At 38.8% G+C, this 26,547-nt stretch overlaps 1 protein-coding gene across 1 annotated transcript in view; it reads right to left on the bottom strand.

The window, feature by feature from the left end:
- Window positions 1-26,547, bottom strand: part of Pappa (pappalysin 1) — a 228,225-nt gene that overhangs the window by 120,979 nt on the left and 80,699 nt on the right. The window contains exon 8 of the mRNA XM_041632518.1: window positions 6,553-6,681. Coding sequence (XP_041488452.1) covers window positions 6,553-6,681 — 129 coding nt within the window. The remainder of the gene's footprint in view (window positions 1-6,552; window positions 6,682-26,547) is intronic.

Raw genomic sequence — 26,547 nt, forward strand, 5'->3', positions numbered from 1 at the left:
AATGCAAACACTTTAGCATTGAGTAAAATCTTACTTCTTTATTCTTTCTTTGTTTTTGTGGCCATCCAAACCTCTCCCAGCAGTAAATATGTATCCCATGTCTAGGCAAGCATTTTACCACTGGAGACATCTTTCCAGTCCTTATGCTTTGGACCTCCAAGTCCTTTAAACTAATAAGACATGGAGGAATAAATTAACAAATGACTGGCTGCCTCTTGTTCTTGATGTCATTCTTGTCTCTAGAGGTATTCTTCTTTTCATTATGACGTCACTCCTGTCTCTAGAGGTATTCCATTCATTGTAATCTCACTCCTGTCTCTAGAGGTATTCCTTTCATTGTGATGTCACTCCTGTCTCTAGAGGTATTCCTTTCATTGTGATGTCACTCCTGTCTCTAGAAATATTCTTTTCATTGTGATATCACTCCTGTCTCTAGAAGTATTCCTTTCATTGTGACATCACTCCTGTCTCTAGAGATATTCTTTTCATTGTAAAGGGTGGAAATGTCCAAGTCCTTCATGCTTCAACCCTCCATGTGCTGACAATTTCCTCTCTCCCTTAATACACCAAAAGACTCTGTCTTGCTTTCACTTACATCCCGGGTCTAGTAATCTTTAACTAGAAAGTTCTACTCTCCCCATTGAGTTTGTTGTTCTTGTTGTCCAGAACTCTGAGGCCTATTCTTCTTGAAATTATTTCCATCACCTAATGATGATTTTACAGAGATCAAAATGGCCAGAAAATGAGAATTGTCCCCCTCCACCACCTCAAACTAGGCTTTGGCAAGGAATAAGAAAAGCAAAATCTGGGAAATTAGATGGATTGTTGATTTCTGGAACATTCCAATCCTATAGAATTAGAAAATCTTACACTTAGAACTACATAACCCAAAAAATAACTGCCCCATCTGTGTGAGTCCCTTGGCCTGTCCGGCCGATCTTTTCATAAGTTTAAATTTATTGAAAGAAAATACAACTGGGATTTCATTCTTCAGTCATAGTAGCTTCTTGTCAAACAATCACCTACAGCATGTGGCCAGCGTCCACTATGTTGGACAGTTCAGAACAAAGTCCCTCAGCCCTGAAATATGAATTGTATGTGGTCCTGCAGATGCCCACTATGTTGGACAGTTTAGAACAAAGTCCCTCAGCCCTGAAATATGAATTGTATGTGGTCCTGCAGATGCCCACTATGTTGGACAGTTTAGAACAAGTCCCTCAGCCCTGAAATGTGTATTGTGTGGTGGTCCTGCAGATGCCCACTCTTGTTTCCTCATGAGTTATGATGGAACTAGTTAAACATTCTTCTAGGAGTTGGGTACAAAAACTGAAACATGATTTAAATTGTCTAGCATGCTGGACAGCACCTAGCAGATGCTAAAAGATTCAGTTCCCATTCCTTCTTTACCTTGGGAGGTCTCTGTAGAGTGTGTGTGGCAGCTGTCCCTCCCTTCTCAGAGACCAGCTGGGAACAGTCCCAGCATGAAACAGGTCTCTCAGACTTTTCCTTTTACCAGGGGCAATTAACACCAGGCAATGTTTGTTGTCTTTAGGAGGTGTCAGAATAGCAGAATAGGGCCTAGCAATCAATCTTTAAGATGACCTAGGACATTGTATCAATCTCTAAGGAGCCACCCAAGTTCTCTCCTGTCTGAAATGCCCTGAGCTACAAGGTTTGTACTCCCGTCTTCAGCATTCTCTGTTAGTGAATCTCACAGGCTAGAAATCACTAATGACCTTCAGCTTTTTGGTTTTTTCCACGTGTTATGTAGGGAGACATCCTCCCCCTAAATCTTAGTTCCCTAAGCCAGGAGCAATATTTCCAATTTATCTTCCATCATCCCTTGATCAGCTCATTCTATTGCCTTAAGCAAAACATTTGGGGTCACTACAAACATCTTCTAGGCACGGCAGGTCCTTCATTGGATAGAGCAGTTCTGAGAAACCTCTTTTGACCTGTTAGGCTGGAGTGGGCAGGCATCATTTTCTTCTATCACAGAACTGACTATCTTTGCCTAATACCCGAGTTCCTGTAGCAGGTTGTGACATGCCAAAGGAGGAGACAGACTCTGTCTCATCCCAGCAGTCTGGTGCCCAGTGCTTGGGATGAGGGAGAAGGCATGCAGCTACCCCTCTACTGCCCGATTTGGTAGCCTTCTCTTCTCACATTAAAATAAAGAGATGAATTCAGATAAGAATCAGGTCCTTGCTACAAATGTTTGTTCTCCTTTTAAGATGCATGAATGCTTGAGAAATGTACTTTAATATTTTTGTGTGTTATTTTACTACAAGCTATGATAATGGGTCCAATCATGATGATTGTGGAGGGGACACAAGTATGTAATGCTGTAATATAAGGTCTCATGTGTGGTGAAAGTGAACAGTGTTACTATCACAGCATCCAACCAGTCTTTTCATCCCACACTGTATGAAGTTGGGAGAATCCATTGCTATGTGTCCTTCACAACAGAGTGCTTGCCTCTTAAGGGTCCTTGTGAGTGTTGGGCCTGGTCTTTCTGTTTATTTTAAATTGCATCCATTCATTTAGTGAGTTTGCATGTGTGCTGAGGTGCTTTTGTGGAGATCAAAGGGCAACTTAGGGAAATGCATTTTCTGCTCCCACTGTGTGGGTTCTGGGGAAGGAAGTCAGAAGGTCAAGTCTGGCAAAGTGACTTTCCCTGCTGGGCCACTCTGCCCACTCTTCTCTACCCATCTAAACTAGAGCTACCTTCCTCCTTCCTTGCTAGAACATTTTTAAATCAGATTCATTTTTCTGCAAAGCATCTACAAGTAGTTACTCCATTTTACTAAAGGTAACCCAGATATTTGATATCTATGCAGGGTTCTGATTCTAAGTAAACAAATTATAAAATCTATTGGTTTTTTTTATTATGAGTGATGCTTTAAGTTATGTTGCCGAGGATACATTCAGGCCACTAAAAAGGCTTACATTTCTTGTCATATTCTGTAAATGTAGCTGCATGTGTTTACAATATAGATAGACTGAGCTATGAATTAAGGCTCAAAATCTGGAGAAATTCTTTTTGATTATGATGGTTTGGATATGAACGGCTCCTACAGGCTGCTATATTTCAATGTGTGGTCATTTGGAGTAGTAGTACTTGAGAGAGATTAGGTGGTGTAATCGTGGAAGAAGTGTATCCATGGGGTGGGCTTTGGTTTTCTAATGCTTAAGTTAGACTCAGTGTCTGTCTCTCTTTCTGTTGCTCGCTGCTTCAGACGTAGGACTCATAACCTGCTCCAACCCCTTGTCTGCCTGTCGTTGTGCTGCCTGCTTCCTGCCATGATGGCCATGGACTGAACCTCTGACCTGCAAGCCAACCTTAATGAGATGTTTTCCTTTATAAGAGTTGCTGTGGTTGCAGTGCCTCTTCATGGCAGTAGAACCCTAACTAAGAAAGTGCTGAGTTAGAAAATTTGAAGTTACAGTGATGGGTTCTTAGGAATGCCTGTAATGTTTTATGGGCACCCTGGATGGGTTATGCGATCTTGACACTTCCTCCCGGGTGATTCTGGGATTAGTTCAGTGTTCTGTCAAGCACAGACTTATCCAAAGTTTAGAGCTGACATTTCAGTGTAGAAGGAACTAATAACTAGTTCTTCTCTCCCTGTTTTGTTGCCCTCCATGTTCTGTTGCTGCTTTTTTTCTTTATTTAATACAGACCTAAAATACCCAAAACATATTGTAGGTTTCACCCTCAAACATAAGTGGGCCTTTATAGTTTGTATTCATGAAGTCCAGTTCTTAGCAACCAGATGATTTGTGCCAGAATTCAAGACTTAAAAATTCTTATATCTTCAATACTACTATTGATAATTCTGTTTGGAATTGGTATGTGGTACCGGTCTTTCAGGGCACAAATATACATCCTTGAGATGCATGTTTCAGTAAACCATGGGAAATTATGCAAATAATTACTGGCTGTATCTGTTTTCTTAAATTTAGATATTACTTACTTTAAAATGGCTTAACTAATTCTTTCAAGGATATCAGAGAAAAATTCAAATATATACTTCTCTCTTAAATAATACAAATTGAGTGCAAATTTTTGTCTATCAAAAGTCTGATTTAATTGTGAAAATGCATCTATTTAAAATTGATTATAATGTATTATTTTTGTTAATATTATTACGTGTGTATTAATGGAGTTGCTTCTCTCCAACTTTTATGTAGGTTCTGGGACTCAAGGTAAAGTCAGGGTTTCAAGGCTTGCTTGGTGATTACTTTTATCTGCTGGGCCATGTGATTACTCCTGAAAACATAGCTTTTACATGGGTCTTTATTTCAGAAGAGCTAAAATGTTTTTTAATAGAAGCTATATTTTTCCAAGTTAATAGAACTTTGACATATTCTATGTCAACTTTTTTTTTGTTTAAATAAACAGAATTGTTAATAAAAATATCTTTTTTTTTGTGATGAGGCCAGTCTGGCCTCAAACTTTCTGAATGTCTAAAGATGATCTTGAATTTCTGACCCTCCTGCCTCTGTGCCCCAAGCCCCCAGTGCAGGTATGTGCTATCATGCTAGATTTATACATATCTAACTTAGGCCTTCAAGCATGTCAGGGGCAAGATCTATACCAGTGGAAGCAGTCTCCCCATTCTGAATATGTCAGGTTCAGTTCTCATCATCCATACCAGGCAGTTCACAATTGCCTCTGGCTCCAAATGATAAACCTCACTCTTAGCTAGACTCTTTGCAGGCACCAGGCATGCATGTGGTGGACACAAACACACGGATGTGGACACACACACACACCCCAGACACACACAGGTACATACACATGGACACACATACTCATACAACAGAAATAAATGACAGCATATTGCTATCAAATACTTATGATTTTGGTTTTTGAGTGGATTTTTGAGTATAGACTGCATTTCCCTTCACATGTACAGATCTAGTCCTAGCTACCCTTCTCTTCCCAATGTGCAGGTTTCCAGTTTCTGTCACCTCCCACACAATCACCAGTGATGAATCGAGCTGCTCTTCCCTCTAGCATCACTGTTGGTGACAATCACAGGCCACAGACATCGAGCACTTTTGTTTCACGTATGTGCCATACCTGAGAGCAATTCCTAGGCTGCACATGAACACTTTCATCAATCCTGAAGCAAATGCACCCTCCCACCACCCAACCCCCAGCCGGAATAGTAATTGCAACCCCTAGTTGCAAAAATATTCTGTGACATCCAACAGCGCACTTAATGAAGGAATTTGCCAATAGCTTATTTTGCCATCTCACACATAAGGCATGGGATTAACCCTGCCAAAGGTTTTAGACTTTAGTGATAGTGTCCCTTGCAAATAAATACGCTAGCAATAACAAACTTAATTTGGAATGGTGCTTGGTCTTATCTCCATTTCTATAGGAAAATGAAGACGTCCATTTCGTGCCAGCATCTGATTGTTTTGTGCATATTTGAGAAGAAAATCAAGCAGAAGTTGGTGGTGGTGAGGGTGTATGACTTCTTGCTTCTGTTTGCCAGATGCATCCCTCCTGCCCCAAGGACTAGGCAATTCACAGACTGAACAGACTACAAGATATATTGCTTTTTACATACAACTTGATATTTTGCAATCATAATTTCTAGCTGGACTGAAATCTTTACATTTCTTGATTCATTGACCCAGTGTATTCATTTTTAGGTCTCTACTCAGTCTGGAATATTGTTTAATGCTTACAGTTTCAATATTGTTTCTTACAATACTCTGTTACGTTTCTGAGCTTTTGGCACAATTTCTGAATTGGTCATTGCAGTATTAACAAATGTAAAAGGTAGCCAGCAAAGAAACATAATTTTTTGAATATTATCATATTTAATATAAAAGGAAATCTTTGAATACATTTTAAGTAGAGGAACTAGGTGACCAAAATTCCTCTTTAAAGAAGATATTGGGTGTGGTCCACATTAAAGGTGGATCGTCCCACATCAGCGATCCAGATTAGAAATTGGGTGGGTCTTGCCACTTCAAATGATTTTGTGTGTGTGTGATTAAATTCAAATACGACTTTAAGAAAAAAAAAGTTTTGATTTTTTTTTTTTTCAAAGATGGTTTTTCTGTGTAGCCCTGGCTGTCCTGGAACTGGCTCTGTAGAACAGGCTCACTTGTAACTCCGAGATCTGCCTTCCTCTACGTCCCAAGTGCTGGAATTACATTCATACCCATGCCTGGTTCAAAGAAAGTTATTTTTCAGATTTTTCTTAAAGACTTTATTTAAGATACACAAGCCTTTGATTTACAAAAACAACCAATATTTAAAGCAGAGGTAGGAAATGCATATTTGTATCTCTGGCTAAGTCATATGTCATACAATTGAGAAATGAGTATGACCCCAGAAAGCAGTCACTGAACTTTCTTCCAAAGCCAGCAGACGGCTTACAGGCCTTCTAGCAGGAGGTTGGAGAACACCAGTGCCTCAGAATTTATGCATAGGGAAGCATCTCCAAGTCAAGCCCCTTGTCTGTCTCTTGACCTAATTACCATTTCCCCAAGCCTCCTTTTTCAATGGGTGAAACTACTTACTTCTGGATAATGCCATCACCACAGTAGCCGCTTCCATGTGTGTATATGGCAGCCGGTGATGGCTCACTCTCTTTGGTTCCTGAAATGGTGATAATCTGGTACTGGTACACATTCCCAAGTTTCAGATCCCTGGAAAATGCAGAGGAACTCGTCAGTTAAAACAAATACAGTGCTTGGGGCTGATAGGCAGAGAATGAAATATTGATTCCTTTGAGTATTCAGTCTTGCTCTTTATTTTTTTTTAAATCGAAGGCACATTTAGTAATACAATAATCTGTATTATGCACTGGATTAAGCTTCTTTGTGAAGCACAATGGAGTACATTATAATGTACACCAATAAAAACAGCCATTACCAGATGGATAGCTGTTTAGTACTAGGTGCTTTGGACTTTGAACTTCATAGCAATCCTTGCAGAAGAGTAGCAAGGAGGATGGGATCCATGCATTAAGAGAGTGTGGGAGGAAGAGATCCTAGTAAAAGACTGGGTAGGTAAAAGCACAGAAAGCAGAGGGAGCATATGGGTTCTGCTGGGCATCATCTGACCAGGTCCTCCCCTTTAAAGACTTGTATGCAGAAACCCCACTGAGTACGAGATAGCCACTGTCTTACACGGTGTTATTAGAGACTAGCCTCTTCTCCCCACATTCCTATCCATGACTCTTACTCATTACTTAAATAACAATAGCGTTCATTAATTGAATCTTGGCCTTAGGCTATGCACTTGCTATGTATTTGCTAATTTGAGAATCAAGACAACTCTACGTGGTAACTCATATTTAATGGTGTTTTTATAGATGATGAATATGAGGCATAGAGAAGTTAAGCCGATTGTTTCCAACTGCATACAATTGAGTAATAGCTTATATTTTGCTTCCCTTAACCCCACAGGCCTGCCTAATAACCATGTCTCTTGAAGAGAGGGATCTAGTACTAGAATAACAGTTCCGGAGCCTGGTACCTTCCAGACTTCCAACATGCCAAAACTGCATCTCTCCTCTGGCTTAAGACATCCAGGGCCTGTCCAGGATTCCACACCAGGAACCTGGCTACTGCCAATTACCCTTTAATACAAAAGCATGTTTGTGTCAATTCTACATGACCACATCTCCACTCATATTTTCTGATAGACATTATTCAAAGGGATTTGTTATTTTTTATTTGCATTGACTTATATGTTATCAATTATTCATTTCTTAAGATAAAATAATGTCCCATGGGGAAAATTACCAAAGGTTAATAAGGAGATTCCAGAGTGAAAGGAGACAGAATTTATAAATGGAAGGAAGATGTCAAGAAATCTCAGGATCTCCCTGCCCATCTGTTATTTCAGCTGCTGGGAAGGCTAAAGATGTTTGGATAAGGCCAACAAGATGAAAGGTGCATGGACAACGGACAAGGAAGGGTTCCTGATACTCCATGTAGTGAGAGTTAGGAGTTTGTGAGCAATGGAAGATTCTTGTGAATAACACTGCACTGGGGGAAACAATGGACACACCATCCCCCAAGGGAGTTTGTCTTAGCAGCACTGAAGCTGCTAAACCAAACACCCTTAGGGATTGTACAAGAGCTCTGGTGATGAACACCTAGTGAGAGAGTGAAGAAATATCTTGGAATATTGCGTAGATAAATGATGGTTGCATTGCAAACTCCCAGAATGACATCACTAGATGATCCCTTTTATTGACTCTTTATGCCTCCACTAATGAGTGACTCTTCCAAAAGTAAGAGAGGGGACAGAGTGAGGGTCTTAAAAGAACATAAAGGCATAAGATAAATATGACATGAATTCTACTAGAAGCTTACCTAGCTCTAAAATATGGAGGTACATTAAAAATATGACAACATTTTGGAATAAAATAAGAACTTTACTTCAGTCTACAGCCTGGGCAACAGAGGGTCCAAACAGATGGGGCCCTTCTGCGGAGAAGCTTGCCACAGTGAGCAGTGTTTCTCAGCTTGTTTTTCGTGTGTGTGTGTGTCTGTGTGTGACATGATAAATTATTGGTAGCTGAAATATTTAATACCATAGGATGTCTCCCTTCTAGCTCTACCTTGGTTTCTCCTGGAGCATCTTCATGCCATGTCCTCCGATGCCTCAGCAATCACCAACTTGTGGGGAAGCAAGCATGTTTTTGTGTCCTGGTTTTATCACATTTAGCCAGAAAGTCATGGGATTACTTTTTTGTATGTCTCTGAGCCTATTTCAAATTAATTATAAACCTGGCTTCATAGTATTTTCCTACAGCTTGAACGTGAGGACATCAACCGTGTCCCTGTATACTAGTCCTGATGAATCCCTAGGAAAGGCTGAGCTATTTTTATCAATGGCTGACTAGCAATGTTCCCAGACACTGAAGTTATCCTATGGGCTCTTTAATGGGGTTGGGGTGAAGAGTCAGGTGATACATGTAACTCTGGTGAGGCGGATTCATGAATATGGGCCTACCACCTGCCTTTTGTATTGCCCAGTCTTGGCCAGTCCCTCCTGTAAGGTATCATTTACTTGGAAAACATGCAGTGCCAAACACTTCACTTTTTTTCAAGGTGACCTACGCCAATATTCTGAGAATTGTACAAGCCAGGTCTTTCTGGTCTTTCTCTACCCTCTGGTAAAAGTTGTCTCCTAATGACTTCTACCCAGTGACCCACATAGTAGCAGTGTGAACAACAATTCATGGAGACATTTTCATAGCTATTCTCTCAGCTGTGTTTCTGGCTCGTACGTCATCTCTTTGAAGCCTAGTAGCAACTACCAGAGTCGGGGGCTAATATCTTAAGTTCCCACATAGGGATGTAGAAACTTGAATCATGCCTTCCATGAAAAGGTGTAGGGAGAGGTACAATTGCTACTAAAATGACCGTGGATCTCCTGTAATAAAACTACACTTTAATTTGCCTTAAAATTAATGTCAAACACAAGTTCTTAAGAACTTAGATATTTTTCGTTTTGAAAGACAAACTGGATACAGTATTTATATCTACTTTATCTTAACTAAGGAAAACTATAATTATAAATTCTTCAACTCCATCAAAGAAGGATGTGCATTGTAAACAACTTTCAAAACTCTATAATTGACATATACATCTCACTGCTTGGACAGTCACCCAAAGTTCTTCTATACCATTGGGGCATCCATCTTTTGTTATATGTAATTTTACCATGTTAAAGTTAAAGCCTTCCCTTTTGTTTAAACAGAAAAAAAAAAGAGAATATAGGTACTGACAGGAAGAATATATGGGACTCTTAAGTCTATAATCTGATACCTAATAAAATGCTAAATCCCACCTGTATTAATTTTCACTGTTTGTAAAGAGTATAATCACATTTGAACCACTTTTTACTTTTGGGAGAGTTAAATGGAATAATGAAGATAAATGATTAAATATTCATAGCATTTATGGTTTTAGCCATCTAAAATCCATATTTTTCTGTGTTATTAAATTCTTGTTTCTGTGGAAAAAAAGAAAGACAAACTGGTGAGTGCTGAAGATTTTGCTGGTTTGATAGAGGTTAGACTCTTTGCCACAACTGCTCTAAAAGCAGTAGGCTGGTGGCTGTCCTTCCTTTCAGCCGCACTCATTCCCCCCCACTGACATCCTCACTTCTAGTAGCCATGTCTTCAGCCTTTCCAGAGGCTTCCACTGCGCTCTGCAGCTTGCTGCTAAACTGAAACTTCTCTTTCCTCCCCCATTTCCTTTCTTTTTCAAAACTAAACTGTTCAGATTTCATCTGAAATGTGATTATTTTGTTTTGATCACTTTTGATTTTTTTTTGCAGAATTTGGAATACTGCTTTAAATTTATCATTAAAATGCATTAATCTTCATTAATATTTTATCATCAGTTTTCAAAGTCTTTGATTACTTTTGCATTTCCAGTTAATAAATTCTCATATGATGGATTATTTAGCTAATATTGAGGAACTGTTTTTTGGCTACTTTGCATACCATGTTAAAACAGTTTTTCCAAAACTTAGCCATTGCATCTGTACAAATGTCTCAAATGACATAGCTGCCTAAGGTTTACATTCTCAGTTATTGCAGAAACGCTTTCATTTCTCATTGGCATGATTTCCTCAGTAGTCCTTAGAAACGTGATTATAAAGCTGGGTGTGGTAGCTCACATGCATAATCCCAGCATCTGAAAGACTGAGACAAGATTGCCACAATTTCAAGGCTAGTCCAAGCTACCTAGTGAGTAATAAAACAGCTGGGTTATTAACTGATAATCTGTCTCTCTCTCTGTGTGTGTGTGTTCGTAAATGTGTATGCCAACGTATATTGAAATATATCTCAAATATGCAGTATAAACACACATGAAACTTGGATAGATTTTGACATAATTGTATTAAGAATATAAAAAAACCTTAGTCCCTCTGCATATATAGGACAACTGAGTAGCTTGATCTTGTGGGATTCCTAGCAGTGCGAGCATGGTCTGTCTCTGACTCTTTTACTAGCCTTTGGGACTCTATTCTTCATAGTGGGTTGCTTTTCTCAGCCTTAATACAAGTGGGAGGTGCTTAGTCTTATAACTTGAAAAGCTGTGTTTTGTTGGTATCATGGGAGGCCTGCCATTTTCTGAACAGAAGAGGGGAAGTGGATTAAGAGGGTGCAGAGGGGAGATGGGAAGAGGAAATAGAAGGAGAGAAGGGAGGGGAAACTGCAGTCAGGATGTAAAATAAATAAATAAATTTAGAATAAAAGTTAAGAAAAGAATATAAAAACCCAGAAGATGTCTAAGCACCCTTAGATTTAAACACTGAGATATTCATTTTCAAAAGCATATTTAAAATTACTGATATATATTTAATATTATGATGGGTTAATTACAAATTATAGAAACCTGTAGAAAATCAAATCATTACAATTCCTGGAGCCCAAGTTTTGAATCAGGGTTTGTTACTGTTGTTGCATACTTCCATGACAACGTGAAATGGAAAATATGGCAGCAGGATTGGAGCACTAGAAGGCAGACCCTTTTACACTATGGTAATGCCCTAGTTTGTTTCTTTCAGGAAACTTCTGAGCCCCTTGGTTAATCTTCATCAATATCCTATTGTTTCCTTACCACAGCCTCCATGTACCATAGTGTCTCCAGATGTCTCTATTGTCAATTTGTGTTTTGTTTCTCTTTATTCTCTATGTTCTAGATAAACAACTGCAGCTATAGTTCCAGCTTGTTTCCTTCTCACCAGGCATTTGTACTTATAGTTTCACTCAGAGCAAATATTCCTTGAGCAGTTATTATTATTACACCTTCTCACATGAAGAAACTAACAAATTAAGGATAGAATAAACTACCTGCCCATACCTTTTGCCACGGACAGAAACTTGAACAAGTTCTGTATAACCATGTCCCAAGACAGTGTTTATTTTAGTTACAGACAGTCCCAGGTATTATATTTTTAAAAATACAACAGACAGGAAATCAGAAGGCAGAACCTGCAAGCTAGAAGGGTTTACATATGAAGTCCACATGGAAAGATATAGGAATCAGAAGACACACACGCTCTTTTAAATAATGTCACTGACTTGGTGCCATGGAAAGCCAATACTTCCCTGGGCATCTGTTTATTCATCTCCAAGAGAGATTTGGGGAGAAGTATAATGCTTAGATTGTCAATCTATAGCTACAAGCTAATGAACAATATGCTTTTCAGTCTTCATGGCTTGGACTGTTATACAGGTTAGAAGTTGCCACTGTAGTTAAAATTCTGTACTAAGAATGGGTGTAGGTCAAAGTCTACCACCCAGACTGCTGAGCTGGAAGATATGATGGTGAGACCACCTAGGCTGCCTCTGGCTCAGGAAAATCCCAAACATCCTGGTCCAGCCTAGGGCTTAATATTCAGCGGGCAGTGCCTAGGCACTCCAGATACAAGCTTGGAGCCAAGAATGGGGAAGGAAGGAAACAATCATTTTTCAGGCCTGGGATGAAGTGCCAGAGCTTTATAGAAACGCTTACATCTGTTTTAATTAGAAGACATATCAATTATACAAAAAAGTGTGGAGAAACCAATAAATGTACAAAACTTCCTCTTCATCTCTGTCAAATGTTACATTGGGTTATATTTTATTTTTATATTCATTTGCTTTATATCAATTTTACTTAGTATATACGCACTAGTGTACATATCTTAAATCTCAAGGAGTTTATATTTTTATATTTATTTATTTATTTAGGTTTCTCAAGACAGAGTTACTCTGTGTATTTCTGGCTGTCTTAGAACACTATAGACCAGATTGGCCTAGAACTCACAGAGATACACCTACCTTTGCCCTCCTGAATATTGGAATTAAAGGCATGCACCACCACCACCCAGCTGAGGATTTAATATTATATTCACCTTTGTGTAGCTTTTTGTCCATCCACAATGTTTTGGGATTATCCCCACTGGTACAAATAGATTCTGTTCATTAGTTTCAGAACCATAAGACACACTTTCTGTGGCCATTCTATATAGAATGGGAACCTAGGTTTATTCTTTTAATATCATTGTTATTTAAAACATTTGTTTGTTGTTTTCAACAATGTTGCTTTATACAATGGTGTTCACATTCCTGTGGCCACAGAACAAGAGTTTTCTGAAAGAAATACACCGAACAATAGCATTATTAGGCAGAACATACTTGCATTTTCAAACTTATTACATGTTGCCAAATTGTTCTCCCCAAAGGTTGCACCAATTAGCAAGTCTACCAACAGACTTCCCCTTGCCTCAGTCTTTGCCAGCAGTCAGTTCTGTTAAACATTTAGTTTTTTGCCAATTGGCTAGTTATTAAATTATATTTAATTATTGTATTATTTTGTTGTTGCTTCATTGCTAATAAACCAGACTATCTTTTTATATAATGGTTGTCCTCAAACATTTGTAGTCCCCTACATTGCCTGTTCATCCTTGTTCAAAGTCAGGCTCTTTCTGTATTGATGTGCAGTGTCCACATATACCAGATAGGAGCTCTTTCTAAGTGATGACTTTGAAAATGCCATTTCTAAGTTTTTTGCCCTACTCTGTACTCTGCTTATGCTGTTTCATTGGACAGTGATTTTTGTTCCTTTCATGATTTGTGCTCCAGTATAATAAGATAGCTTCTTTAATTTAAAAACAGTTTTCTTCTTTCAAATGATGCGCCTATGTGTATGTCTGTGTTGTGGTATGAGCATCTGTGAGCATGTGTGAGGGCCGGTGCCCACTGACTCCAGAAGTAGGCACTGCAGGTGGAGGTGGTTGTGAATTGCTAACATGGGTGCTAGGAGCTGAGTTCAGTAAGTAGGCACTCTTAGCCACTGAACCATCTCTCGAACTCTCTAATGACTTCTGGTTAGCAAATACTTCGCTTTTTATATGTATTTACGTATGAATTATCCCATTACACTGGCCTTATTTATTTATGTATTTATTTATTTATTACCTACTGAATCATTTTCTTAGCACTGAGGTCCAATTTTGCTATCATACTGTCAGTAACAATCTTTCTTTATCTCCATATCTCCATAAACATCTTTATTTGTATTACAAATCCATTTTATACTTTGTTTTATCCTTCAAAAGATTATTTACTCTTTTAATGAGCTATAAGATTATCTGCCTTTTAATTTCTACTGAGATTTTATTCCTATTTTATCAAATGCATAGAGGATTTGGGGGAGAAAAGATGTCTTTTTGATTTAAATCCTCACATTAACTCATATAACATAACATTTCATATATTTAAGTGTTCCTTTTAAAAAACAAAACAAAGGATTTCTCTGTGTGGCTTTGGAGCCTGTCCTGGAGCTCACTCTGTAGTCCAGGCTGGCCTTGAATTCACAGAGATTCTTCTGTCTCTGCTTCCCCAGTGCTTGGATTAAAGGTGTGCTCCAGCTTGAGCATTCTTTCATGTAACATTTTAAGGCTTTTTTTGGACAAAAAAATGTGATTTTGCTTATTAGGAATACACCCCTAACTGGACATGTTATGGATGTCAGTGCTATAATTATTGTGGCTCTGTCTCTCTACACACAGAATTCTGTATGTATTATAATTCTCTGGGGGTTATAAAAATTAAGATATAATTAAGACCTGTTTAGAAGCCATCAAAGACTATTTTATTAACTCCAATAACATGTTGGCTTTGTAGTCTCAGGAGAAAAAGAGAGACAGCTGTGTTGTTTGGATTCAGGGTCTTGCACAACTGAGGAAGCAACTCTCCTCTCACCAAGCCACATCCGTAGCCTTCTCCTCATCTCTGTTCCTGTCTACATGGAACCAAGGACACGACTGGGCATTCTGGATTGGATTTGACACTTTGTTTTCAAAATGATGCATGTATATGTATATATCTATTTGTGGTGCTGGGGATCGAATCAGGGCTTCAGACTTGCTAAGATGAGTACTCTTATTTTGTTTATTTGGATTTTTGTTTGACTATTTCTGTATCTAACAGAAAACTCCAATTCAAAAATTAAAAAAATTAATTTAATAATTTAGATTACCAATAGCAGATGATGTAATATTAAATTTATCTTTCATTCTAGAATAATACAGCTAGAATAATGTAATAATCTATCTATAATAATGTGTTTTTCCATGAGTTTGCAGATGTTGATACACTACTGAATTCTGTTTTGTAATATCATATATTAAATTATTGCTGTTCAATTATAAATTTTACCAATTGAAAGTATTATAGTCTTTTTATTTATTTATTTGATTCTTTATATGTGGCCTAACAGAAATCACATGATAAAAATAAACTTTAAAAATATCATCTTCTATAAGACACCAGTTCTTTAATGTTTGCTGATATATGTTCTGTTGTCTAATACATGGGGAAAAAATTAAATAGAGAAAACATGATTTATCATATCAAAAAGAATATATTTAAAAGAACAATTACTACTGTGTAGTTAAAAATCTTCTAGTTTACCACTGTATCTTAATGAACTTTGCAGTTTTCCACTGAGGCTAGGGGTAGCTCAGAACTAAGCAGAGAATAACTCAAAAGGAGGATCTGAATTACACAGTTGATTTGGGGTTATAGGCTCATTAAATTTTTTCACATGTTCTAGCTGACTTCTTGGGAAAACATACATTAGTAAGCCATGCATTAGTGGACAATAAAGTTCAGAACATTACAACAGTTAAAGACTGTTCATGCTCTCCTTTATGGTTCTACAGTGCTTTAGAGATCTGCAATACAGATTAACAGAAGGGTAAGCATTAAAATAGTCATATTTAGTGCCGTATAAAAAGTATAGAGGCTGCATGAAGAAGGTTTCTATCGCCTGGGCTCATAAGGAGAACATCCTGGGTGAGTTCTCACAAAGAAGTGCACTCTGCTCACCTGACTGCAAAAAGGTCAGAGTTTAAGTCAAAAGAACAAGAGACTTAGCTTTTCTGGCAATGACTTCATGATATTTGCCTTTCGTAACAGTAGAGACATCTGGCTTGGGGAGAGAGCATGTGTTCCCTACTGAGTAGAAGATATTGTCATATCCTACTGCATTTTAAGAGAGCTAAAACTTGGAACAGCATACCACACCTCATGGAATGACCTTGAAGACATGAGTAGTCTACCCAAAAAAGGTCTTTCTTGACACTCAGACAAGAAAGGTACACGCGAGGTTTTCATGAGTGACTGTCATACAGTGTTTTTAATTTCAGTGCGCGCCTTACATGAATTGTTAAAGGAAAGTTACATTTCTATTTCAGGTTGGGAAGTCCTTTATCTTAATTTTTATCGGTGAGGCAGGTGATGGGTTGTTTTTCAAAGATTTGGTGTAAAGTACCCTCATTGTGAGGAATATCTTAAAAGCAGTCCAACAAGCTGGTACTGGATGAACTGGCAAGAATAGTGCCCAAGACTCCCTCACTAACACTGCTGTGATATTGGACAAATAAGTCTTTCTATTCAGTTTGTTTTCATTCAATTAAAAAATATGGAGTTTAGGACTGATGAATCACACTAAGTGAGATGCTGTCTTTGACTTCAAATAGTTCAGAGAGCAAAATTGGAGATAAGCTATGTTGAAAGTCATTGAAATACAATGTACAGGTTAAAAATGGTTAACCCAGAGCAGGACTCAGCCATGCATATGAACATGGAGAGGGGGAGATAGACTTCTTTTCGACGCCAGCATTAAGCTGGTTTCCTGGTATAAATCCTTAGTTCCTTGTACTTTTTTTTTTTTTAAAGCAATCACTTTCTATACACCATATTGAATGCCTGTTTACTTGCTGAAGTCAGAGGACACACTAACCACTGTAGTTAGATCTCAGTTCCTAGCAGCTGTCCACAAGTGTCTACCAAACAAATGGTTTGAAACAGTTCATTGAGATAATAGAAGATGTCAATAAGGACTATGATATTCTGATCAGCAGGAATGCCCTACAACAAAGCCCAGGGAAATCTTTTAAGATAAAGAACAGTTCATTTAGACTGATCTATCAGATTAGCCACCGGATGAGGAAGCCTTTACAACAACGGTCAAGTCAGAGTGTACAGTCAATGAGGGATCCTCAGTCATGGGCAGTGGTTTCCATTGTAGTAAGAACACGGCTGAGTGTAGTGTTTGCCCAAGTTTCTTCCCTACCTGCAGCTATCAAACTCAAAACACAGACGTTGCCTAATAGTTGAGACTTAATCTCAGCATCTATCCTTTGTACTGCTCTAGGGTCTCCCTCCCTCCATCCATCTTTTCTCCTCTCCCTCCATCCATCTTTTCTCCTCTCAGTCTAGGTACATGGAAGACACCAGCCTTTTACACAAATGTCTCCTTACTCTTTACTGAGGTTCTACTGCTAAGAATGATTGTTTTGCAATAACTACCACCTTATTCCTCCTGGTGATCACTGTAGCCGCCAGTGCATACCCTGAATTCAACAAATGAAGAAACAGATATCAAGAGCTGAGACTCTATTGAGTATTTGGATGCTGTCTCATTGGGACCAGGGTAAAATCTCTCATACAGGTAAGGCAAAACTCACTCCTTTCCTATTGGCAAAGCTGTTCTTCGTTCATGTAAGACCCAGAAAAGAGCAAACAAATATATACACACAACTGATTAATTCCAGCAGTCTTTGATATAATTGTCCAAAGCTTTGCCCTGGTACCAATTTAAAGCCCAGTAGCAAATTTAATAAAACTAACAGTTTGCAGCCAAGGCCTTTGCTATTTTGTTTTAATTATCTTTTACCACCAATTGAAATAATTTTCTTACTTTCTTGGTGCAATGAAATAAAACACAAGGGAAAGAAAGGAGAGAAAATGTGGAAATTATAAAAGACCCTGAGCTTAAGATCCTGTCATAAGGTGACAGGCATCCTGTGATTTTTCCTGGTTATTTGTGTCCTGCTGAGACCTGAATGGAGTATGTTTACCACTCTGGGGGAAACTCCACACCTGGAGAGCATTAAAGTGAAAGAGAGGAAAGCGGTCCCAAGGGACCCTCACTTTTTTTCTGAAGGCAGCCAAAGAAGGTATGTGACAATCTCCCCCTAGTCTTTCGCTGGTGATGGACAGGTCACTTGATTATAGACCAGAGGCTTGTGACAAGCTACTTGATAGCCAAGGACTCTGGAAGCCAAAACACCAGATACAGTTGGATGTAAACAAGGCATGCAGTATGGTGTGAAAATCGAGGCCAAGTTGGGGCCAGCCAGTACAGCACAGCGACCCAGTGACAGCTGGTGATTGAGCAGCACAGAGGAGTTACTGAGGGCTGGAGGCTGGTGGGGAAAGCAATCTCCTTTCTCCTCCTGTAGCCTTTCTGGGTGGCCAGCAATTTTATTACTGGCAGAGGGCGAGCCCAACAGCATTTTTGAATTTGGCACCACATCTAAAACCATTTGGGGGCTGGGCTTCCCTTTCTTCTCTGCCCCCAACATCCCCATGGACGCTTTGGGTTCGGTGAAAACCCGTGTGCTGTTAGCAGGCTACATTTCCCCTCAATTTTGAAACCCATGTGTGCTTGGGGAAAATGTAATCCTTATGTTTCTGATTCATTTACACTTAACTCATCCAAACGCTATTTTGTAAGAACCATTTGATGTCTGCAGACTCTGCTGAGCCACTTTGTAAGTCCTGGTTCTTAGAAGCAGGAAGTTACATTGCTGTTGGGGTGAGGTGGGGGCCTGAACCTCCAAGGTTGAGTTTGTTTTGAAAGGAGGACTTCTGGAGGTTCACGTGGACCCTGAACTTGACCAAATATGCTTACTTATTTCCGATGTACCCCTTCACCTAACCCAGCTGCAATGAGGTTACTACATCAGCTTTCTATGATTTCAGTCTGAGCAAACACAGAAAGCCACCCTGTGATCAGGGTGAGCTGCGCTCCATTTGGAACCCCAAGGTCTCTCCAGACTCCAACACTCTTGCTATGTAGGGAAAGAAACACCCGGGTGGCAGGTCAGGATCCCTGAGTTCTATGCTCCAATCAGGCACCAAATGGCTGTGTGACTTTAACAAAGTTATCTTGCCTTTCTGGGTCCAGTTAACTAACTCTTTTGTAAGTTGTTGATGGTGTCTAGATGATTTTCAGTCTCCTTCTAACTCTCAGAGTTTGGAGCCTCTTTTCTAGATGGTAGATTCAAACATCTCAAACAGTCTGCTTTAAAATTCTGGTGCCTGAGTTTTTATCTAAAGAGCTTAGCTCAGGCAATTTACATAAAACTTGAAGATCTGAGCCAAACTCCATCCCCTTCAAATTAACTCACAGTGGATGACTACTAACCCTAAGTCACACAGAAAGCTGATGGCAGAGTCCGGTGTACCGACACACAAAATTACAAACAAGAAAAAAACAAGAAGCTCTTCTGTACAGTCACTTCCTGGCATTTTTGATAAACATGTTTGTATGAGGGTTACCAACCATTTTCTCCATAGAACATTGAAGCTCGGGCAAAAGAAAAGAAAAACTGGCCTTGCACTCCGACGGCAGGAATGTGAAAACCGCCATCAGGATGGAAGTGGAGGGCACTGCTTTGCATGAGGTAGAGTCTGGCTTGTATTAAAGCCCATGAGTGAATGATTAATCCTGGGTAGCAAACAAAGCCAGAGCCCTGTAACATTAGAGGCATTAGTGCTATGGAAGATTAACCCTACTGCCCCCCAGGGGACCTTTTCAGAATATTGGACTCCACTTTGAGAATCAGTGGGTGATGAAAACTGGTGGTCTCACAGGTCCAGTCCGTTTAGTCCCAGCACGCAGGCATACGCGCGCGCGCACACACACACACACACACACACACACACACACACACACAGATACAGATGCACACACAGAGAGACAGAGAGACCATCAGAGAGACAGTCAGAGTGGCAGAAATACAGACAGCAGAGAAGGGTGATCCTGCATACATACATATGTATGTATGTATATGCACAACTATTTAACTGTATACCTCATTTCTGCCTGCATTCCTAGAGGAGAGAAATATTACAGTTCAACGTGACCTACAGCTGGTCCCTGACTCTGATTCCTGGACCAGCAACTGGAAGCCATTTTGTAAGACCTCCTCTAATCTCGCCCCAAGCTTACCTTTGTATCTAATTCATTCCTAGCCAGTGGTGCCAATAGCATGGATTCCCAAACCCATACATCTGTTAAGCTATATTTACATAGTTGGTAGCGACAGGACAGGCGGCATCAAGTGTGAATAGTAATGAAGGGAAGAATGGTATGGAACTAAAGTAACAAACTGTGGCTGAGGTGGAAGGTGAGAACTACATGAGGTTGAACAAATACAGCCTCACAACCATTTAGAAGTTCTCTGCCTCACACACACACACACTCCAGTGTGGGACTGGCCAAGAGAAAAATCTAATGAAAACCAAAGAAGAGGAAGAGTCATGGACATTTACATTTTTGCAGTTCTCAAGACTGCATCACGCTCTTGCAAGACTATTATCTCTTTACTATTTCCTGCCAGCCCTGTGAGAATGCAGAGTCCCAGCCGTTCTGCTCCGAGGACAGAGTTTAGGCTCCACAGTGAGGAGAGCTGGACCACAATGCACACTGGTTTGTGAGTCAAATTTCATGATTCCAAATTCAGCACTTCAAAAGTGATGTGTGAAGTTCCTGTCCTGACAGTCACAACCAAAGCCACCTCGACCTGCCTTCGTGGTTCTCTGTGTCTCCAAGGGTAGACTGAACAAATTTTGTCTACTCTTTTGCTAGTGCCCAGTGTGAGATTGAATTCCTCCCTTTCCACATCAGTAATTGGTTTGGCAGCTGTTGTTTTCCTTTCTTTCTTCTTCATCTATTTGTTTTTCTAAAAATCAAGAATTTGAGCTGCATAACCAAGTCAAGTTTATCCTATCTACCCTCAGGGTGGATGGAAAATCACAGAGAAATATGTAACTCTATGAGATCCATTGTCACCTGATTTCATGAATTCATTTCTTACCAAGGAGCTCCTTTAAGAAAGCCAGGCTTGAGATATGCAATAAGAAAGAAGGTTTCATTTTTTTTTATCTGAAGTCAGGAAAACACTGAATACAACGTTCTAACAAGTGGAAGACTTGACAAGGAAGAGTCATGATGAATAAGCATCTTTAGAAGAGGAACTCTTAGTGGGGTTTAAACTGGTGGTCTCCATGAAGCTGCAGAGTTGCTTTTTCCTTTCTCATAATGGCTATTAATGTGCTGTGAGGCCACTGATCTGTTGAAATCTATAGGAATTTTCAGAACTAAACTTACAGACATGCCACTTTATTCCACATGCTCCCCCAACACAACAGGGACAGACACTTGCGTAGTCATGAGTTATCGCTGGTGTATTGAGACCCATCACCCATCTCCCTAGAGTAGAAACTAATTCTCTCTCCAACCTATAATGGTGTATAACAACTGGACTCGACTGTCTAATCGTCAACCATACCCGAGGAGAACCAATACAGTTGTTACTACAACTGTGATTGACAGAAGTTTCTTCCTACATGCTACTATGAAAGGCTCGGGTGAGCAGAGTTTTAAAATATTATCTCAAAATTCTATAAATAAATTTATTTTATGTTTTGGAGGAGAAGTTTTATACAGGTATTCAGAGCTAACCTTGAATTCACCATGTAGCCTTAAATGCATGATCAGCCTGCTATGTCTCCTGAGTGTTGGGCGTATAGATATGAACTGAGAAGTCTAGCTTTAAGTAGTTTCTTTCTTTGACTTTATAGTTAAAAATAATAAAAATTCAAGGAACTCTCTGAAAGGACTAAATGAAATAAATATTTGAAAGTACTAAACATGGTATCTTGTACTTAGCCATTAAATATAAATGCATTAACACATGTGCATTATTTGATAATTTTTACAAGTATATATTGGTTGTGAGCCTAGCCTTTAATGGATGATCCATCTCCCCAGTCCTATTGTATGATGTTCTAACATTCAGTCAGCAAAGCCATCTTTCCCCCATAGAACACACAAGAGCCAGCTGTATACCTTCTCTGAGTATCTTTTCAAAATGAGGAAACCATTTATCTTGTGGGGTCACCAGGATTTCATTATACAAAGAAGAGTTTAAAATAGGCAATCTCTAGAAGGTAAAAATGTTAGTAGAAGTAAGCAGATTATTTTGTCTGTAATGATTCACTAAAAATTACATAGGGTAAATAATATTGTATGAAACAGAAATGTTGTGGCTATGGGTAGGAGCTGTTTAAAAGAGAAACTCAGCATAACGTGAGTAGAAATGGGGTCTGTGGTTTCAGTTCTGGTTATAAGTAAATAAGGCCTGTATATTTAACAGCCCTCTGAGCCGAACGTCTCTTTGTATATGATTCTTAGATATCTATAACATGATAGACTAAAGAGCAAGTATTAATCTATCTTGTTCCCTCATAACAAACTCAATTAAAATATATTTTGTCCTTTGTTTCAGAAAATGAGACATTGTTCATTTTGCAGTTAATCCAGACAATCAAGAGTCACTCACCAGTCTTCATGTAACTTGGTACTAGTCTGAAAGTCTAGATGTCCGTACCTTCAATATATATTTCAGTGATTTGATCCCTTGTTTGGTCTTTAAAGGACTCTGCCACGCTTTCTTCATCTTTCATTCACCAAGAGCAATGCCGTGGAACACCTCAACTGACCTATTGTGTTGAGTCTCTTTATTTGCAGTGAATAAATCCAAACTCTTTAACATGAACCTTTAACCCCTCATAATCTTACCCCTGTTTATCTGTCTAGTCTCTTGCTCCAAATATTACCCATTTAAGGGTGGGGCTATTCTATTGTGACCTCCCACAAAAAGATTCCTCAGTTTGTAACCATAATTTGGTGTACTTTCATTGAGTTTACTTTAGTTCTCCCATAAGATTGTAAGATTTGGGACTGTACTGCCATCACAAAGATGGACATGTTGTAGTCATTTCTTTATACTTTTAGATTAATTTTATTTGTGTGCCTCTATGTGGGCACTCTAGTGCCACTGCATATGTGTGGAGGTAACTTGTAGGAGCTGGTTCTCTTCTTCTATCATGTGTTTTTCAGAGATTGAACTCTAGTCAGGCTTTTTGCCAGGCATCCTTACATGCTGATACAGCTCACCAACCCAGTAGTCAGATCTCAAAGCTTTGTGTCCTATCACTTAATTTTTGTTGGTCTGTTTCCCAACTTGTAAAAGAAAGTTTGTAAGAAACACTTTTGTTAAAGCCTAGTACTGCAGGTGACTGACTCAAAAATTCAAATTCATCATCAGACAGGGTCCCTTTATGTTGTTATCATCATGAGGGTGACATTCAGTATTAGACACATCCAGTATTTCTAACTTCTCATCCTGAAGATTCATCAATTCTGCTGAGCCCCTTTGCTTATTCCGATATTCTCAGAAGTCATTTTTCTTTCTGAGAGGTATTTGGACGAGAACTAGTAAGCAGAAGTTATAGGTGGATGAGGCCCAGCTACCAGATACAGAGTAAAACACTACTCACAATGCTTAGTTTGGGCTAAGAACAATGGTACTAATTCTGGGATTGGAGAGAGATCTCTCAACCCTCATACTCCATGCCACTTGCAAGCATGGCCAAAATCCTGCAGGGCAAATGTGGGAGAAGGCCGAGTCCACGGAGAGGTGCAGCCCAAATCCTGCATGTCAGCAATGGATACTGGAAACCTTGTTGGTCTGACAATGTCTATGCCTCCTTAATCCTCCTCTTCTTCATTTACTTAATGTTAAAAAAATAGTGATTCTTCCGATCCCCCTCCACTCTCTTTTTTTTCTTATTATGTTGCTTTTGGAATTAAGAGTAAACTATTTTTATCCATTTTCTCCATCCATCAAGATACTACTTTGTATTTTTTTTTTTTTTCAGACACCCAGTAACTCATGGTCTGCAGCTTTGCCAGGCAGCTGCAGCTCTTGGGAGGGGGGCAGGAAAATAGATAAAAGCGGCATCTCGAGTTCTGTTAGTTCTAGAAGCTTAAATTAATGACTGCCTCTCTGAGCTTTGAATTCCTCATCTAAAAATTAGATGAGCTAGGACTTTATTGGTAGACTTACAAAAAGTACTAGGTGTCTGTGAGGTGTTTACTACATTGTGGTAATAATGCCAGTACTGATACCGGGAAACGCAGGAGTTCATAAGTACATGGGAGGCCAATCACCACAGTGACTAAATTTAGGTTCTACTGAGGACAGCAAGAAGACTGGCTCTTGCTGCCTATTTTATCTTCAGAACATGGCCTGCTTCCCAGCAAAGGGAGTGCAATAAAAAAGTGTTTGATAAATATATCAATTCATAAAGGATGACTCAGAGTAACTACTTCATGAGTACACATTTCCTCTTGACTTCCTGTTTTACCTTTATCCCAACGTCCGATGGAAATGAAGGAAGATTGGCATTAGAACTCCTGTTTAATAGAGGGGGTGATGGAGATCTGAAGAGATGAAAGATAAGTGCTATCTTCAAGATATTAATGCAAAAATCTCAGAACAAGAAATGAGACTATCTAGGAAATATTTGAAAAGATGTTCATTAAGAATGACATGTCATTGAAAAGTCATGTTAAATGCATGCAGTGGGCAACGACAAATAACTTTAAATGAATCAAAGAGTAAACACTGGCTGTGGAATTACAAGGCTGTTAAAAAGATCAAATGAGGGAGGGGGCACTATGGTTTGCCTTCTCAGAATGCTATAGGGAATGTCTACTAAAATGGAAAAGGTCCATAGTTTATGGTCTAGCAAGTCCATTTATCAGTATTGACCCTAGAGAAAAACTTGTATGCTTGTGCTTACACAGAAATTCATAAGAACATGCACTGTAGCAGATTCACTGGAGAAAGAACATAGAAAAATACAGACTCTGTTATTTGCTTGTTTATATGAAATAAAAATATAGCGGAAACAAGATAGCCTCTAATATTAATAGGGTCTGACTAAGTAACCTGAATCTATTTGTTTTATGATACATTAAATGACAGTCTAAATAAAGAACAAAATGATATCAACCGTAGGAAAATGGGTAGAACTTGAAAAATCACATTGAGCAAGGTAAGCCAGATTCAGGACGTACTACAATTCCTCCTCTGAAAAACAGATAGAAAGGAATACAGACAGACATGGAAGTTGAAGGAGAGCTATTTAAGGGTCAGAAGAAAGGTAAGTTAGTGAAAAAGAGAGCAATGGAGAGAAACAGAAGGACAAATGCTTTCTTTCATATTTGGAATCTATAGTTAAATATATGCATGTATGACTTGTTATGGAGAGAAAAATAGGTATAGTAGCAGTTGGGAAAGCAAGAGTAGGTAATAGGGTGAATATGAGAAAATTATAATACTATATAAATATTAAACTGTCACAACAAACCAATTCTTTGTGTAATAATTTAAAATTTAATAATAAAAATAGGATTTAAAATTTAATAATAAAAATAGGTTTATGCATTAGATAGATAAGTCAGAATGCAATTATTTCTACTATAAGGCTTTACATTAGGTATCTTATTAAGCGTGTACACCCATGAGCTTCCCTGCATGTGTTCATTCATTCATTCATTCATTCATACATACATTCGTTTTTTCATTCATGTCTTTACTCATTCATCACTGCTCACTGGATGCAAAATGGTTTCAAACATATGAACCTTGGAAAACTTCAGTGATCAAATTTTGCGTGTATTTTAGTTCTATGGAGATTTAAGTCCAGAAGATCTTCCTTTCCTCTCAAACCAGGCTAGCACCACTTCTGGGCTTTCCTATAATCCTTCTTTGCTCCTCATGGTGCTTTTCAAGCATGACTGTGTCCTCAGTTCCTCTCTGTGCCCTTTTAAAACTGGGATAATGGAGTGACTGATTGATAAGAGCTACATATAGTCTAAACATACTTCATGACACAGAGTAGACACTGAATAATATGTTAAATGAGACATCTGAAAATGATTACGCTGGATTTTGATGGTTTAGTGGATGAATGAATGAAAAATGAATAAGTATAGACTAGTTATCTTTTGTTTTACATCTAATAATAACTTGTGAGTGAGTACATACCTTGTTTCTTTTTCTGGGTCTAGGTTACCTCACTTGAAATGGTTTGTAGTTCCATCCATTTGCCTGAAAATTTTAAGATGTCACTTTTTTTTTTTTACCTCTGAGTAGTATTCCATTGTGTAAATGTTCCACATTTTCTTTACCCATTCTTCAGTTGTGGGGTATATAGGTTGTTTTCAGGTTCTGGCAATTACGAATGATCCTGCTATGAACATAATTTAACAATTGTCCTTGTGGTATGAGTGTACATTCTTTGGGTATATGCCCAAGAGATGTATTGCTGAGTGTGGGGGTAGATAGTTTCCCAATTTTGTGAGAAACTGACACACTGATTTTCAAAGTGGCTGTATAAATTTGCATTCTCACCAACAATGGAGGAGTGTTCCCCTTACTCTGCATCCTCTCCAGCATCAGCTATCTTCGGTGTTTTTGATCTTAACCAATCTGATTGGTTTAAGACTATATCTTAGCGTACCCAGAAATCCACAAGGAATCTCCCCACTATGACATTAAGC

This window comes from Microtus oregoni, unplaced genomic scaffold (assembly GCF_018167655.1).
Source record: "Microtus oregoni isolate MIOR12 unplaced genomic scaffold, Mior012 000041F_ref0000270, whole genome shotgun sequence".
In the NCBI taxonomy this organism is placed as follows: domain Eukaryota; kingdom Metazoa; phylum Chordata; class Mammalia; order Rodentia; family Cricetidae; genus Microtus; species Microtus oregoni.